This window comes from Zeugodacus cucurbitae, chromosome 2 (genome assembly GCF_028554725.1).
Source record: "Zeugodacus cucurbitae isolate PBARC_wt_2022May chromosome 2, idZeuCucr1.2, whole genome shotgun sequence".
Classification (NCBI taxonomy): domain Eukaryota; kingdom Metazoa; phylum Arthropoda; class Insecta; order Diptera; family Tephritidae; genus Zeugodacus; species Zeugodacus cucurbitae.
Genome location: NC_071667.1, coordinates 56705755 through 56720337, shown reverse-complemented (window position 1 = coordinate 56720337; position 14583 = coordinate 56705755). Strand labels below are relative to the sequence as shown.

Below are 14583 nucleotides of genomic sequence, written 5' to 3'. Positions count from 1 at the left end.
TGGCGCTATGTCAGGGAAGTGTGTGGTCTGGCGTTGTCCTGATGGAACACTACACCTTTCATGTTGACCAATTCTGGACGATTTTGGTCGATCACCTGTTTCAAGCGGTCCAGTTGTTCGCAGTAGATGGTAGAATTAAACGTCTGGCCATATGGGAGCAGCTCATGGTGGATGATACCCTTCCCATGCCACCAAACACACAACCGCGAAGCCGTGAAATTCGAAAGATAAAAAGGCGGAAGGGAGATATATTGCCAACCTCATATTATAAGATGCTAGTTGTTTCAAATTAAGAAGACTCTCTGTATTAAGAAGACACCAATTCGTCTTTGGTTAGAACTCCTACGAGTAGGAAAAGGCTAACATTACTGAGTGAGATGAGCTCAAAAGAACTCTAACAATCTATCTCAAGCCATAATATTTTGCGTTAACTCTAGTACCTATTTATTGGTATTCGGAAAAATATGTATTTCGAAGTTTGTATTTCTCTTTCTCGTACTTTTTTGATATAATTTTAAATCTTATATGTTATCTAATCTAATATTTTAGCCAATTATTTAAAAATGTGCTGTAGTATCTACAATAAGAACTAGTCTCTTACTCTCTTCAAACTAGTTACATTTACCACGGTGTACATATCTTCTACTTTGCTCGCTTAGCAAATGTCTACATGTGTATCTCATTTAAAGGAAATCGTATTTAAATTAATTTGAAAATTTTAAAACTTGTTTACTCTTTAAGTTTAACAAGCAACAGTTGGTGTTTAAATTTGAAATTTTCTAACTAAGTTGACATTTTACAAAGTTATTTATGTTTCATCAACTCTATCATATACCTTAATTTCTGGTATATTTGATAACAAGTGATTTTTGTGCACAAACAAGTACTAGACTCACTTGTTAATTGTAAGTAATTTTATTTCTCAAATCATGATAACGTTTTGTTATATTTTAGTATATTTTATTTTTTCCAACGAATGCTAATCGCCTGAGGATAATAATTTTAAGCCATAAAACTAAACGAGTTACATCAAAGTGATCAGAGTAATGAGTGGTGTTCAAATCCAGATGTCTGTCTGTCCGTCCGTGCAAGCGATAACCTGAGATATCTTAATGAATACCTGTATATTCCTTGCCACCATGAGAGAATTGGTATTGCAGATGAGCGAAATCGGACCATTGTCATGCCCACAAAATGGCTTTAACCGAAAAGCTATAAAGTACTATAACTAAGCCACAAATAAAGCTATGAAAATGTTTTTCGTTATTCTAGTCGTCTTTATGGCGAATATATGCGCCAAATTGTGTGTTCTCATAATAAAATTAAATAAATACATTGCGAGAGTTTAAAATGTTCGGTTATACCCGTGTTCTTCCTCTTTGGTTTACTGGTGTTTTCATGGATCGATCACATTGTGATTTGTATATTTTTTTCGCTCCTCCAGTTTTAAGTACGTAAAATTCTCATCGATATGTCAAAAATGGTTGATCAAAGTAAAGCTAGATTTTAAGGCGGTGGGGTCTTACTGAAGTTCATTATTCAAAATATCGAAACGCTTCGAAACGATTTTATTCTTGAAAAAAATTGTCGCTAATACTCTTTCAACTGTTTTATGAAAAAATCTCAACGAAAGCTCGCAAAACTCGACCACTTATGAAAGCACAATACTGTTGCTTGCTTCGTCATACTCTTCGGGACCATTGAAAGAACTAACTATTATTATACTCTTTAGAGATAAATATTAATAGGAGTTATACAGGTATAATATTATTAGGTCTACAACTTTGCCTCCGCCGTTTTCCCTCTCTCTAGGAAATGAACTGAAAATGTCACTTTTTGAGCCGAATTCTCGACATTTCTTTTTTAATTCCAAGAAAAGTGCGGCTGAGGCTCATCGAATGCTTTCGGATACGTACGTTTAGGCTGTCCTAAGTGAAAGAACATATCGCGAATGGTTTCAACGTTTTAAGAATGGTATTTATGAAGTCGAAGACTGGCATGGTGGTGGAAGGGAGAAGATTTTCCTGATCCTGATCCTGAGATTTTCGAAGATGCAAGTGAAACCATCACAGAAGATCGATACCGAATGCAATTGATGTGTTTGAGCCGAGCACTAAAAGAAAAACGGCCACAGTACGAGGAAAGACACGATAAACTCATTCTCCAGCATGACAATTCTCGGCCTCACGTCGCAAAAGTGGTCAAAAAATATTTGGAGACGCTGAAATGGGAGATCTTACCCTAGTAAAATTAATGGAAATAAGACTTTGCTTAAACTGTTCACGAGAGATACCTGGAATCTGTACTTTGTCTTTCCATCGAAATTTCCTCAGATGAAAGATCCATTCGATTTAAATGAGACTATTGAGAAGGTTAGGTAGGTAGATCTGATAATCAAAAGGTGTCTGAGAAGCCGGTTCAGATCTTCCAATATTCTATGAGCAATCATTCGTCGAGAATAGAGCTATTTTTCGAGTGATAGAGTTCTACAAGATATCTCAAAACTGAAATAAAGTAAAATAAAATAGAAAGAAAGTTCTTAGACGCCCGAAAAGACTTCATGAACTGCATTAATTTTCTCTAAATACTTTGTTTTTCTAAAATTGCAACAAAGCTGTGCAGTTGTTGCATTTCATTCATTTAAATGACATGTAATACTCAAATGAGTGCTTGTAGATAGTATGTATGTATGTATGCATGTCTAACTAAGTCACTTTGTTGTTGCGTGTTTAATGCGGTGTACACTGTGTGTCAATGGGACCACTGAGCTTTAATATAACATATCCATATTATGATAATTAGTTCATGTAATTGCGATGTGTTAGAATTTCAACATTAGCATTTCCTTGTATAAAACCGCACGACTGCACCGCATGCGTGCATGTATGTGTGTGCGCAGTTGCGTGTTAGTTGTGCATGCTTACTTAATATAATTAAATTTGTAAAGTTTTTTAAATTGAAAAACAAAAAAAAAATAAAAATACATTTTATACATACAAAACGCGCTGCTATATAATACAGTTCACCAACACACGCATCACTCATTCACACAAGAGTATCTCCCGCATTTATTTACTCATTCTTTATTTGTAGGTTATTCGCCCACCTGGTTGGCAGTGTTGTAACGGACATGTGTTGTGCAACAACTGCCGCAGTCGTTCGGTCAAATGTCCGGTGTGTCGTGTGCCGTTAGGACCCAGAGGACGCTGCCTCCTCGCGGATAAATTATTCACCGTGTTGGCTGAGAGTTTTCCCTGTGATGGCGGTAAGTTAACCACAAAAACAACTCATTCAAACCAGAACGCTTAGTTTTTGGAAATTCAACATTTCATCGTTTTTTTTTTGCAACTTTATTTTTTCTAAATTGCGCGTCCGTTATACGCGCGTACGAAGAGGGAGGGAATGAGTAGCTAAAATGTTTTAGCATTTTGTAAGTATCTTTTGCCAAACTCATTAGTTCACTGAAATGATATACTTACACGCAAAAGTTCTTTGGATTTAAAGTGATTAAGTGTGGGGCAGCATTTAAAACGCGCAAAGTTTACACAAAAGGGAAATTAGAATGCATTAGGGGTGTTCTTAATTGAAGTTAATTGTTCTTCATTTAAAAATTTTATTTTAACTTCGTAACCCTTAACATATCATAATGTCTGCCTGGAAGTGTGTCGAAAAGCTCTTTTGACATTTGGTTTGAATATTAGGTTTTATAGACACTATTCAGTTTCTACAACAAAACCGGGCGTCTGATGTTCGAAAAAATCTAACTCAGACCTTCAGATTTAACCAATGCAAAGCACCAAAGCATATTCCAGCAGTAATCATTGACGAGCTCTAGGTAAAGATTTTTAAATGTTTGAAGTCCTGATGCGTTGACCAATGCCTAATTTTTCACACCAAGAGATTTCCTGTAAATTATGGGCTATCTGACGAAGTAGGCGCGGCGATATACTGTCCGGAATTAAGAGTAGGGTAACAATTCAAACTAACGGATTACTGCAGTATATTTCAAGCGGAGGTGTTTGCAGCTGAGCTATCCTTAAGCGCAGCAACAGGATGGTCTAAAGTCAGCATATACGTAGACAGTCAGGCGGCAATCAAGGCTATATCCTCCTTCAGCATATCGGCCAAAAGTGTCTTGTGTGGTATCACAGCAGGGGATGATGTCGCCTGAAATAGGCGTGACTGTGGGTGCCAGGCCACAAAGGCATAGGGATGGCGCTGATAGATCGCGAAGACTGCAGGATATGTCAAGAGCAAGGCACCAGAGAAACAATGGAGCACCTCTTGTGTGAGTGTCCTGCATTATCAAGACAACGGCTTCAGCATTTAGGGGCTACACATTATGTTAATCTGGAAGAGATTTCGTTTGTGAAGCCACAAAGCATTTTGAAATTCGCGTCAAGCGCAGGCATCCTAAAGGATGATTATTCCTACCATTAACTAACTCCATTACCTACGTGGCGGCACTCCATCTGGTGTCTCAAAGGACCCTATCTATCTAGCTAACCTATGGGCTATCTGTTTGTTCTACAATGTCCTGTTCCGAGCAATACAAGACAAGAATTGAATTAAAACACTTCTTTTGAATCATTATAGTCAGGAACCCTGTTAAGCAGCTATATGACAAGAGTTCATAAAACGTGTTGGACTACATTTTTTCCTGAGAAACAATAATTGGGAAAGTAAATGTTTCATTTGAAATATAAAATACTGGCGAGCTTGCTGGATAAAGCTATTTAGGAAAACTTGTTCATTATAATGAGCTTTTTGATGCTCCTCTATATAACTTACAAGCGTTGAATAACCTAATCTAAAGTTATCCAGTAAAGTTATCGTGAAAGTTGGTGCATTTCGGTCGAATGGTTCATATATTAAGGCCACGAAAAATTCTGAAAATAATTTATATGTTCGTGTTAACGAATTCCGATCGTTATAATTATCACTCCAACTGTCCGGTCAAACCAGTATATCTTAAGGTTCTGAAAAGTGTGGTTCTTAGATGTAATATCGACCCTTCGCTTTCATTACCTGAGAGGCACGTCACAATCCAATACTCTTCACTGTTCCAGCAAATAAGAACAACCTTACCGTACATATTATACTGCAATTTTTCCATTAAACTAATCACTGTGTGATTTTCTTGTCATGACAACAAATTTCCTTAACAAAAAAACGAAGATAAAAATGAAAATCCAAGAAAAAGCGAAAAATAACTAAAATTCTTGAAAGAAAATATACTTCAACTTGTTGCCACTAATGACCTCTCCCGTGCCCAATTACAGTTATGCAGCACTGTGCCGCTGCTATATGCTGATAAGTTTTGCAACAATCATTAGAATGTGCTTATTAATTTCCGTTTAGTCGCCGTTGCCACTGACAGCACTCAGCACAGCTCAGTTCGTTCGTTCGTTCTCGCGCACACTTTTGTCATCCAAGTCTTCAGCAGTTTCGTTTACACTCATCGTCACGTCACTGTCGACGCTATCTAACTTTCTTTTTTTTTTTCTTTTTTGATTCCGTTTTGCACTGTTGGGGGCCATAAGTTTCATTTGCTATTTTTCCGTGATTTTTCTTTTATGTTTGGTGCACTTCTTGTTTTCTTCTTCACGCGCTTCAACTTGTTAGCGCTTCCTCAAGTTTTCCAGAATGACGTTCAAATTTGCGTTAAGATTAAGTTGATGTTTACAACCATTAATGATGTCAAATAGACCTCTGGGCGTCAATGGCGGCAGTGTCGAAGAAATAAAAGTAAAATTAAACCAAAAATTATTAGAAAATGTAAGGACGGCTTGTTGGGGGTCGATGAGGGTATAATTTGTTTGATGACACTGTGTGATTTTTTGGTATTTAAGAGCACTTTGCTTGTTGTTTTATTTTCAGAATTCAAATATACGGTTTTAATAATATCTATGACGTAAATCTACAAAATGTTTTCAAAATAGGGATTCATATGAACTAGCTCTTCGACGTTCAGAGAAAATTCACATTTGGTTGTAATTTTGTGACACTTTCGAGTGTTCTCTTTTTATAAACTCTTTCTTGTTTATAAGACGAATCTCGACGGCTACATTAATGAGCGAAAGTATGACAGCGGTGGAACGAAAACCCTGACGTTTTAGTAGAGAAGCCCAGCTTTCTCTTAAATCTTATAAAGCTTAATGTCTTAGCGCTGCTTGTTACACATTTCAGCTCTTCGATAAAGCTGCAACAACGTTCTTCTTCGGATCTCACAAATGATCGCACAATTGCTTGATCGTCAATTCTTTTGTATTAGCAGTAATAAGACATTCCGGATATAGAAATCCGTGGAAACACACTTAAAGTTGTTTATTCCAAGATGGAAGGAAATAGTCTGGGCGTTATCGAGAGCAGAAACACGAGTTAACACACTAAAAGTTGTTGTTGCTTCCAAGAAGAAAAGAAACTGTCTGAGCGTTATGAAGAGCATATCCCCGATTACTAGCTTGATAACATGAAAAATTTTTCTTCCTCTCTGTTTCTCTCCCATCTACTCAGATCAACTTTTCGTCAGCATCAGGCTGGATTGGAGCAGCCTATATGTACTTTCTTCACTTTCCTTTTTGAAGTTAATGAGTCAAACTTTCAAATCGCTCTTGGAATGTTTAAATTGGTGATAGGCGCAGCTTTAAGTACAACTTTCTCTCCCTTACTAAACGTAATCTTCTGACTTCGAAGTCACAAAAATATTCGCCTGCTCAGCCCGTTATCCATGCTGGGCATGTTTGTGTTGCGTTATGTGCTGTCGTCACTGTCACAGCACGCATTTACATGCTGTTTCCTTGTTCTCCGCTGCACTGCCACTCCGCTGCAGAGCGCCGGTTTATTAAGCTTTATTTTATTTCTCTTCTTTACTTTCATGGAATAATTATGTTACATAAATTACTAAAGTTTTTCCATATCGTTAGTGTTATTGTAAAAGTAATCGCCGCATCCGGTGTGCTCCACGCATCACTCCGCACCGCACCGCACCGCATAGCATGGCATGGCGCCGCATTGTTGTTGTTGTTTTATGTTAATGCTGATGTGCAGGCTGTTTTGTTGTTATTGTTATTTGTTATTGTCGTTGTTCTTTAAGTAGTTGCAGTGGTTATTATTATTACGCTTGCCGCCGACACCATTGCTGTTGTTGTTGTGAATTTTGTTGTCCGTCCTGCTATGTTATGTCTTGCGCTTGTGTTTGTATTGTCGTAAACTTTCCGCGTGTTTGTGATTTTCAATCTGCGCGCATTCATAATCTTAAATACATAGCGTTTCAGCTAACGCATAACACGGACCTACACTCCGCCACCCCTCTTTTTAGGTACGGATTAAGTGAAGTTGTTCGGTTTTTTTGTGTGATTTGTAACAACTTCCGTGGCTGACGTTGTTGTTGCGCTGTTGTCAACTCTTCTTTCTTTTGTTTTCCAGGTTTTAAGAGCCATCAGCAGCAGTAGTGGGGTTGTATTAGTTAACGGCAATTTTTTTATTTTTCTTTATACAGTTACAGTGCACAAACACAAACACACCGTGAAGAACAGCTTACTTCCCACTCACAAAATCAGCTACACTTGTAGCCAGCCGACGATGGTGCGTTGGCGGGGAAACAAGGAGTCTGTCGCTGGTGAAAAAAACTTTTTTATGATGTACCCTAACGAGGCCAAGGGACACTTTCAACTATAATAAAGTTGAAATTGTGTAAACATTGACTGTGAAAGCATATTGTTGTAATCTTTGAGAGTATCCATTACAATAACAACAATAACAATAATGATAATAATAAACTATAAACACAAGAACAAAGGCAACGGCATAAAGCATAACGCATTACTTGGTGCTTGGTTATAGGTGTGGGAGTGAGGGGAAAGGGTGTAAACTTTAAAACATTTTGCATAAGTATTAGTGTACCGTTATTTACTGTTACTTATGAACTTACATGCCCGCTTACTTTCAAGCGCATTTAAGCGCTTTTTTACTTTCATTAAATGTTGCACTTTCTACTCCATTTGATCGTTCTACAAAGTAGGATTAATGAGTAATGGCTTAATATTGGCATATATTAGATTGTCAAACATCCTTTCTGCTTTCTTTTCTCTTCGTTCAATGCTTTATAATAAGTGTTACAGTGATCGGATTTAGTTCAAAGATCCGCCGTTTCGTTCGATAATCTGTTTCCATCTAGACTGCAACTTCATAATACCCCCCTCGTAGCAGACCCTTTTTTTATTTTCGAAGCCCTCGGACAGCCACTTTTCACAAGCCTATTTTGAGTTCAACTTTACACCTTTACTCCTTGGCGCTATGTCCGGACTATATGGTGGATGCGATAAAACCTCCCATCAACGAAATGTGTGGTCTGGCGTTGTCCTGGTGGAACACTACACCCTTCTTGTTGGCCAATTCTGGTCGCTTATGGTCGATCGCCTGCTTCAGGCGGTCCAGTTGTTCGCAGTAGATGGTAGAATTAAGCGTTTGGCCATATGGGAGCTGCTCATAGTGGATGATTCCCTTTCAATCCCACCAAACACACAGCAAAACCTTCCTGGCCATCAATCTCAGCTTGGCCACTGTTTGAGACGATTCACCGGCCTTCAACCACGACCGTTTTCGCTTGATATTGTCGTATGAGATCCATTTTTCGTCGCCAATCACCATCCGCTTCAAAAATGGGTCGAGTTCGTTCCGTTTCAGCAGTCCAGAGGGTTTTTTTTGCGTCAAATCATGCGGCACCCAAACATCAAGCTTTTTTGAGTATCCAGCATCTCATCTCCTGGGCGATGTCACGAGATGCCACATGTCGGCTGACTTATCCATGGCGTCGTTTTCACCCGCTCTAAATCGTTGAAAACAGTCCTCCGCAGTTTGAAATGATAGAGTACCATCCCTCAAAACAACATTAATCTCACGGAACGTTTCTCTAGCGGATTTGCCTTTAACGAAGGAAAACTTTAAAATAGCGCGAACTTCGGCGTTAGTGAACTCCATGTTTACATGTCTATAACTGCTGAACGCAATATCCAAACTAATCACTCAAAGAGTGGTTTTGTAGGCTATGTCAAGACCTTTCAAAGATATATAGTATTGCCAGATACGAGCCCTGTAGCGCTTTATACATAGCCGCGAAATTCCAAAGACAAAATGGAGGAAGGGAGATATTTGCCAACCTAATATTAATATTTATTCATTAGAACACATTATTGTAGTCGCCTTCCAAATGGTCCCATTCGATATTAAGAACGCTTCTTCTGACCGTCGAAACACTTCTCAAACTAGATTTTTTGGATAGCCTTTGGATCTGTCAGCAATTTCTCGTTTGCTTATCTTTGGAAATAGGAAAGAGTGACAAGGTGTCATGTCTGTGGAATATGGAGGCTAGGGAATCGTTGCAGTAATATTTTTGGCCTGAGCTTTTATTAAACGAAAATCGCAAAGCTCATTAAGGTAGTCTGCTTTACAGGCTTCAAAAAGTCGATTTTTTTGTTTTGTTTTAAATATCTTCCAAAACTATTTCTGAATATTTCTTTAAAATTCCAGAGGCCAATTCGACATATTTTCGAAGCTAGAGCAGTTTCAGTGGCCGAGCGATATACATATATTTTTTTGGACCGAAATCTTTAAAGCGCGTTTTCTCGAGTTTTCATTTTCACAAGTGTTAGAAAACGGTGCCGGCGATAGCAAAAAGAATATATGTCCGATCGAAAAAAACCAAATGATCTAGCTTCAGTATTAAATTATATTCTATATGAACGAAAAAAATTGGACAAAAGTATTATTTAAACTACATGTTTTGCAACTTAAATTCAATTTTTTTTTTTAAGTGAATTTTTTTTCAAACTTCGAAAAAATTTGGAATTTTATAACTTCTTCGTTTTTTTTAGTTCATAAAGTAAAGAAGTTTTTTAAAATTAAAAAAATAATTGGTTCGACGGCTTCAGATGCATCGCACGACCTCCATCACCGGCACCGATTTACAAGTGCAGACTCCAAGCGCTCCAGAAAAATACTTACAGTTTTGAAAGAATTTAAATATTTTTTAATAATAAATATCTATTGTTCTTTAAGCCTTAAATATGGTACACTATCGTCTTAAAATTTCGTTTACCGCAATCATATCCTTCCCTTTAAAAAAAATTGAAAAATTGCTAAAAAACGCTTTTTTTCGGCTTCTAAAGAAGACTACTGCTTTAAAAAACACGTCTAACCTTAGCGTCTGCTATCTACAAAGTAAACAATTGCACTTCAGGAGGATAACCAGTGATATATTCAATTTTAGAATTCCTTGTATTTTTTGAACAGACACTCAACAGAAGTTTGTAAGGTTCGTCTTTAAACGATTTAAATGCAAATCGGGGAAAAATTTTGGATTAAATTAATCAAATTGACCTTGATGTGGCGGGCGTGCAATACAAACACGGCTGCTGGAAGCAAACTTTTAAATACTTTACTATAATTGGCAATAATAAAGAAATTATAGTAAGAAAAAACCAACAGACGGCGCTTGCTGTAATTAAATTAGGTCATACCGCAAAGTACTAGCGCTCAAGTGAAGCGAATGTGTGTGCGAGTGTGCAAATCTACAAATAACTGTATATTAGCTTATGGCGGAATCTAAACGGAGACACGCCGAAAAACAGCGATGATTAAAGCTTAAGAGCAGCGGCGCTGAGGCAGCGTGAGCGACAATTAAGCGCCAGCTGCTGATGAGTAGCGCGTGCTAATCGCTTAAAATGTGTTCAATTAATTAGAAAATATTAACTCAATTAACGAACGGCAGCGCACAGTTTTCGCATGAGATGAGCAGACTGATATTGCGCTTACAAGGCGGTGAAGCTGCTGGCGACAGCCAGACTTGATTAGTCAATGTTGGACGAATGGTGTGTACGGTACGCAGTAACGGTAAACGGTAAAGTGAATTTTTTATTTTTTTTTTCTCTAAAATTGAGATTTCTGTACGAAATATGTGCGCTGGCACGCACCACAAATGGCTGCTAGCCACTTTGGTGCTCCTTGCGAGCCTTAACGTCGCGCTACAGCAGAGCATCGCGCAAAACTACAGCAGCGGCATCTTGCGCATGGCCAAAGCGGCGCAAATACGCGCCTACATTGATCCAGAGCGCGAAGCTTGCGATGATTTCTATGAGTTTGCCTGTGGCAGATGGCGCAAATTGCATGCCAGCAGTGCAGCCAAACCGCGCTCTGCCTACTTGGATCAGCTGCAGGATCTGTATGTGCGCAAGAGCGCCGATATGTTGCAGAGTGGACGCCAAATGGCCGACACAGCCGATCGGAAATTGACACAATTTTTCGAGTCCTGTCGCAATGAGGTCACCGTGCAGCAGCTGGGCTTGTCACCGATTGTAGACTTTGTGGACTTTCGTGGCGGTTGGCCGGAGATTAAGTTGGCCACCTGGTATGAGTATGAATACGATTGGTTGAAAGTTGTTGCCGAGTTGCGACGTCGTTTGGGTGTGGACATATTGATTGGCTTGGAGGTGGTGCCAGACTACGAGGAGGATGATATGAATCGCCTGAGAGTCGGTGCACCACAACTGAAGTTGGGTGGCAAGCAACTTTATTTGGACAGCAGCTATGATGATGAACGTGATGACTACCGCGATGATATAGCGGAGAAGCTGCATAAATATTTTCCCGATATGGGTGAGCGTTGGGCGAAGGAGGTTGCACAGCAAGTACTCGATATTGAGCAGCACTTGGCTAAAGGTCTGCCAGATAATTCAAAGCTCACGCTGGCACAGATGACACGCCAACGCTTCGTTAGTGAATTGAAGTCAGTGTATGGCAGTTATGTTGACCTAAACCGTTACTTAACAATGGTGGTGAATCAAACGATATACTCAAAAGTCTATGAGACACCTGAGGAGTATTTCTCGAATCTCGTAGAGGTCGTAAGGGATACACCTAAATTGCATATAGCCAACTATACAATGTGGCGTGTGCTCGATCATCTGGACTTCGCTGGCGAGATCAATACGCCACACAATGATAATTGGTGTGTGCGCAAGATTATCTCCTTCATGCCGGCGCAATTGCAGAACATGTTCAATCGCAACTACAACAACATATTGTTGGTGAATGACCTGCAATCGACTTGGGCTGACATCAAACGCACTTTCAAAGACGAACTCGCCTCGGAGCTTGAATGGCTTACGGAAAGCACACGGCAGCATGCCCTACAGAAACTGGAGAAAATACGTCTGCGTTTAATTGCGCATGAGGACGCCGAGCTGGCGGATCAGTTACGTAATATTGACATACAGCCAGGTCAATATTATAGCAATCTGATCAATATTTTAGAGTGGGACACACAGCATAAACTGCAGGCATTGTTTACCAAACCAAAGACCGCACAGCCTGAGGTACGCTTGCCACGCTACAATCCATTGAACAATAATATTGAAATACCCATTGTCTTTCTGCAATCGCGTTTCTTCTGGGATGCCGAGTATCCGGAAGCCTTACGCTACGCTACGCTCGGTTACCTGCTGGCGCACGAAATGTTGCGTGGCTTCGATGCGGCCGGTCGTCGTTACGATCAGCATGGCTATCAGCGTTCGTGGTGGGATGCGGCCTCAACGGAGGCTTACGATGAAATCGCCAAATGCTTTATTGCAAATCACTACAACAATTTGAAATATCGCGGCCAGAATATGTTCAGCAGCACTGCGGAGGAGCAATGTATTTTGGATAGTGGCGCTGTGGCGATTGCGCAACACGCCTACCAGGATTGGTGGTCCAATATGGAAGACAGGCAAGATAAGCTGAGTATGGAGTCACTGCCATTGTTGGATTATACGCCACAGCAGCTGTTCTTTATTGGCTACGCTCAACTGTGGTGCGTGGATTATCACGATTCGGTAGAGAAATTCGAGACCACGCCCGAACCGCTGCGTGTGAACGGCGCATTAGCCAATCTGGTTGACTTTGCTCGTGAATTCAAATGTAGCATGAGCAGCAAAATGCATCCGCAGCGAAAGTGTGAACTGTTTTGAGTCACAGTTAAATAGAAAAGGATGATTTTATTGATACATAAATACATACGTGTACAACATACCATACTAACATAGTGAACTTGCTTAGATATCGTCTGCACTGTATTATAATTAATAATTTACGATAACTGTCGAGGAATTTTTATGAATAAACACATGTGTTTCTACCAAATAATAATCAGTCTCATTTATTTATAAAAAAGCATAAACATAATATATTTATTTGTATACAAATTCAATGTCAACACATGAGCAGTGATAACCCTATGATCCCCAATGAAGTACATATATATGAGATTCTATGAATGACTATGACAAAAATAAAACTACAAGCTAGGAAAGACTAAGACTAATCGACCTCAAATAAATCTTCACAAATATTTTTAGTTTCTTTCCACATTTGATTGAATTTTTAAGGCGAGTTGAAACTCATCAATATTATTGAACAGTATACTAAGAAAACGCCATCAAGGTGAAGGATGAAGCAATTACAACAAGGTTATAGACAAGGTTCTTCAAACTAAAAGCATAGGAAGTTGCCATAGAAATGAAATATTTTAATACTAATTATAGAAAGAAAAGAAAAAATCTACTGTGGAAAACCGAAAAAACTTACAATTGGATACAATTTTAGGAAGGTTAGGAAGACAATGCGGATATAAAATTATAGACTTTTACAAAAAGCTGTCAGTCGGAAACTCTATTGAAAAGGGTTGCCATCTTTTACAATTTGTTTATTAAATTAAATTTTCCGTCATGCATATAAACTAAAGACAGATTCCTATTAAAATCATTTTTATTTTTAAAGGTATGAGTATATATGTATAAATATATAGGATTGAAAAGATTTTGAGAAGAATTTCCGAATATCTTCATATAATATTTGGAAAATTGATGTAATAATAATGCTCTCAAATCGTCGGTATATCGAAGTTTAAAATAAATTTTGCTAATAAATTACGTCTACCAAATGAGGTACGGCAATATATTATCGCGCCATTAACCACTTATTTCCTCATTAAAATTTTCAAAATTTGTTTTTTTTTTATTTGTTTTGAATATTTCATTATCAATTTTAAAGTCAACGTCCCAATTTAGTGCCCATTTCATTATATGAAAATTATTGAATACAAGTACTTAAGATTAGACTTAAACACTAAATTTCAAGGTCAAAATCTGTTTGTTTGTGAACGTAGCGTCAAGCTTATCAGTATAAAAACATATACAACAAAAATTAGAAATATTCTCCAAATATAAAATCCTCTCTCAGCTCAGAGAGTAATGTGACAATGCGCTCAAATGGCTTTTGCTATGAAATTTGATAAGAAGGCGCATATAGAAAACAGAACCTATCTTAACACCAATAGCATGTAATATGCGGGCATATAATACATATTTAAAAGGTGGGCAGCACAAATAATCACATTAAATCCAGCTCTCTGAGCAGCTTATATGGTCAGATATAGGATTGAAAGTCTTAAATTAGAAACTGTAGAATTCCCATACAAAGTTTTGGGTCAGTAAGAAAGTGGACACAAGCAGCATGATTCTTCATCAAAAACTCCCATGCAGAAAG

The 14583-nt window shown here is 38.4% G+C and overlaps 3 protein-coding genes across 4 annotated transcripts in view; 2 read left to right on the top strand and 1 right to left on the bottom strand.

Moving 5' to 3' along the window:
• The window catches only part of LOC105209512 (uncharacterized), an 85027-nt gene that overhangs the window by 52375 nt on the left and 18069 nt on the right, over positions 1 to 14583 (bottom strand). The window lies entirely within an intron of this gene.
• Positions 1 to 14583, top strand: part of LOC105209511 (uncharacterized) — a 42676-nt gene that overhangs the window by 24619 nt on the left and 3474 nt on the right. The window contains exon 4 of the mRNA XM_011179928.3: positions 3094 to 3265. Within this exon, the coding sequence (XP_011178230.2) occupies positions 3094 to 3265 (172 nt within the window). The remainder of the gene's footprint in view (positions 1 to 3093; positions 3266 to 14583) is intronic.
• Positions 10831 to 13185, top strand: LOC105209510 (membrane metallo-endopeptidase-like 1). The gene has a single exon (XM_011179927.3). The coding sequence runs from the start codon at positions 10956 to 10958 to the stop codon at positions 13005 to 13007; it is 2052 nt and encodes a 683-aa protein (XP_011178229.1). The 5' UTR covers positions 10831 to 10955; the 3' UTR covers positions 13008 to 13185.

What these genes read in the sequence shown, in the direction of transcription:
- LOC105209510 (XM_011179927.3), top strand. Translation starts at nt 10,956, where the DNA reads ATGTGCGCTGGCACGCACCACAAATGGCTGCTAGCCACTTTGGTGCTC.